Source organism: Egretta garzetta, unplaced genomic scaffold (assembly GCF_000687185.1).
Source record: "Egretta garzetta isolate BGI_Z169 unplaced genomic scaffold, ASM68718v1 scaffold402, whole genome shotgun sequence".
Taxonomy (NCBI): domain Eukaryota; kingdom Metazoa; phylum Chordata; class Aves; order Pelecaniformes; family Ardeidae; genus Egretta; species Egretta garzetta.
In genome coordinates, this window is record NW_009258823.1 from 562,360 (window position 1) to 563,965 (window position 1,606).

A 1,606-nucleotide genomic window follows, 5' to 3' on the forward strand; every position below is an offset into this window, starting at 1 on the left:
CAGAGGTGGGGGGGGAGCGGCGGGTGCTCGCCGCCGCCTTCCCTCCGTCTGGAAGAGACGCGGGTCCCGTGGGAAGGGTCCGGGGCCAACGGGGTTGGGGGGAATTGCATTTCACTGCTGGTTTCTCTCACAGCTGGGCTTCAACATCCGGGGAGGAAAAGCCTCACAGCTGGGGATCTTCATCTCTAAGGTGTGTCTGTCCTCCTGCCATCCCCTCCCTGCGTGCTGCCTGTTCCCTTGGGTGTTGCTGAGCCAGCTGGGTGTGCAGGGAGACTGTCACACGCATCTCCCAACTCACAGCTGTAATTTGCCACACACCAAGCAGCCGTCAGACGGTCCCACGCCATTTCCTGGCCTCTCCCCAGCCCACGGAGTGTTGCAGCCCCCCGCTCCCCATCCTCCCCAGTCCCATGGGAGCGCCTGGGATGGGCGCCGTGGGGCTGGGCTGTGCGGGAGGGGAGCTGCGGCACTGGCCGTGCAGAGAGTCACTGCTGCTGTCTCTGCTTTTCCCCCCCTCAGGTGATCCCCGACTCGGATGCGCACAGAGCTGGGCTGCAGGAAGGGGACCAAGTGCTCTCGGTGAATGACGTGGATTTCCAGGACATTGAGCACAGCAAGGTGAGCACTCCAGCTGCAGGAGCCAGGGACACGATGGGGAATCCATGCATACACCATCTCCCTCCAGCCTCTCAGCCTGGTGGCACCGCATAACCGATACACTCCTCTCTCCTATCCTCTAAGCAACTCTTTGTGCTTTCAGGCTGTGGAGATCCTGAAGACAGCCCGTGAAATCACCATGCGCGTGCGTTACTTCCCCTACAGTAAGTCCCCGCTAGCTCTGAGCCTGTCACCTAGCAGCATTTCTCCTTGGGAAGCCTGCCACGCGTCCCTGCTGGTTCCACCTGAGCTTAGTGGTTAGAAGTCTAAGGTCATAGATGGTGTTAAGCTAGCAGCCCAGGGCTCAGAAAGAGCATTGGGCTTTGATTTGGGGATCAGGACAGCTACCAAGTCAAAACAGTAAGGACTGGCTTCAGCTGCCCACATAAAAACACTTGTAGAGCAGGGCTTAGCCACACAGTGGTGAAAGGTGGGATGGTTGCTGAACAGAAATGTTAACTTCAGAGATGTAGAAGCTACTTACCCTTGAACAATGTAAGAATTAGGTCTGTCACTAGTGGACCTATGCTGACGCTTGTGGCTTTTATCCTTCCCTAAGAATGTTTAAATCCTGATTGAGGGAAAAGACTGTATTAACTCTTGGTTTCTGCATCCATAAAGGTCACAGATATTTTTGGGGGTGGGGGGGTGGGAAAGAGAGGTCAAATCGAGCCAAACAAGGATTCCTCATAAAATGGAAACCGACCCTTAAGTGAAGAAAGGAGGAAAATACAGAGCAGGAGAAGGAAGGACTTCAAACAGACTTTTGTTCTAAATGCCCTGAAATAACTTGAAATGACTGGCTGGGGTACGAACGTGCTATTTGAAAGCCAGCTGCTACCCAAGAGGGCAGCAAACACTGCCTCTGCTTAGTGAGGTAGAAACAGAATACATGTTCTCCTTTAACACTTTGGAAAATTCCCCCTTGCCATCAGCGATTGCTGCTCCT

The 1,606-nt window shown here is 54.4% G+C and overlaps 1 protein-coding gene across 1 annotated transcript in view; it reads left to right on the forward strand.

Annotated features, from left to right (window-relative positions):
* PDZD11 (PDZ domain containing 11) overlaps positions 1–1,606 on the forward strand; it is a 3,805-nt gene that overhangs the window by 2,082 nt on the left and 117 nt on the right. Inside the window, exons 2-4 of the mRNA XM_035889405.1 lie at positions 6–190; positions 520–618; positions 761–821. Of these exons, the coding sequence (XP_035745298.1) occupies positions 6–190; positions 520–618; positions 761–821 (345 nt within the window). The remainder of the gene's footprint in view (positions 1–5; positions 191–519; positions 619–760; positions 822–1,606) is intronic.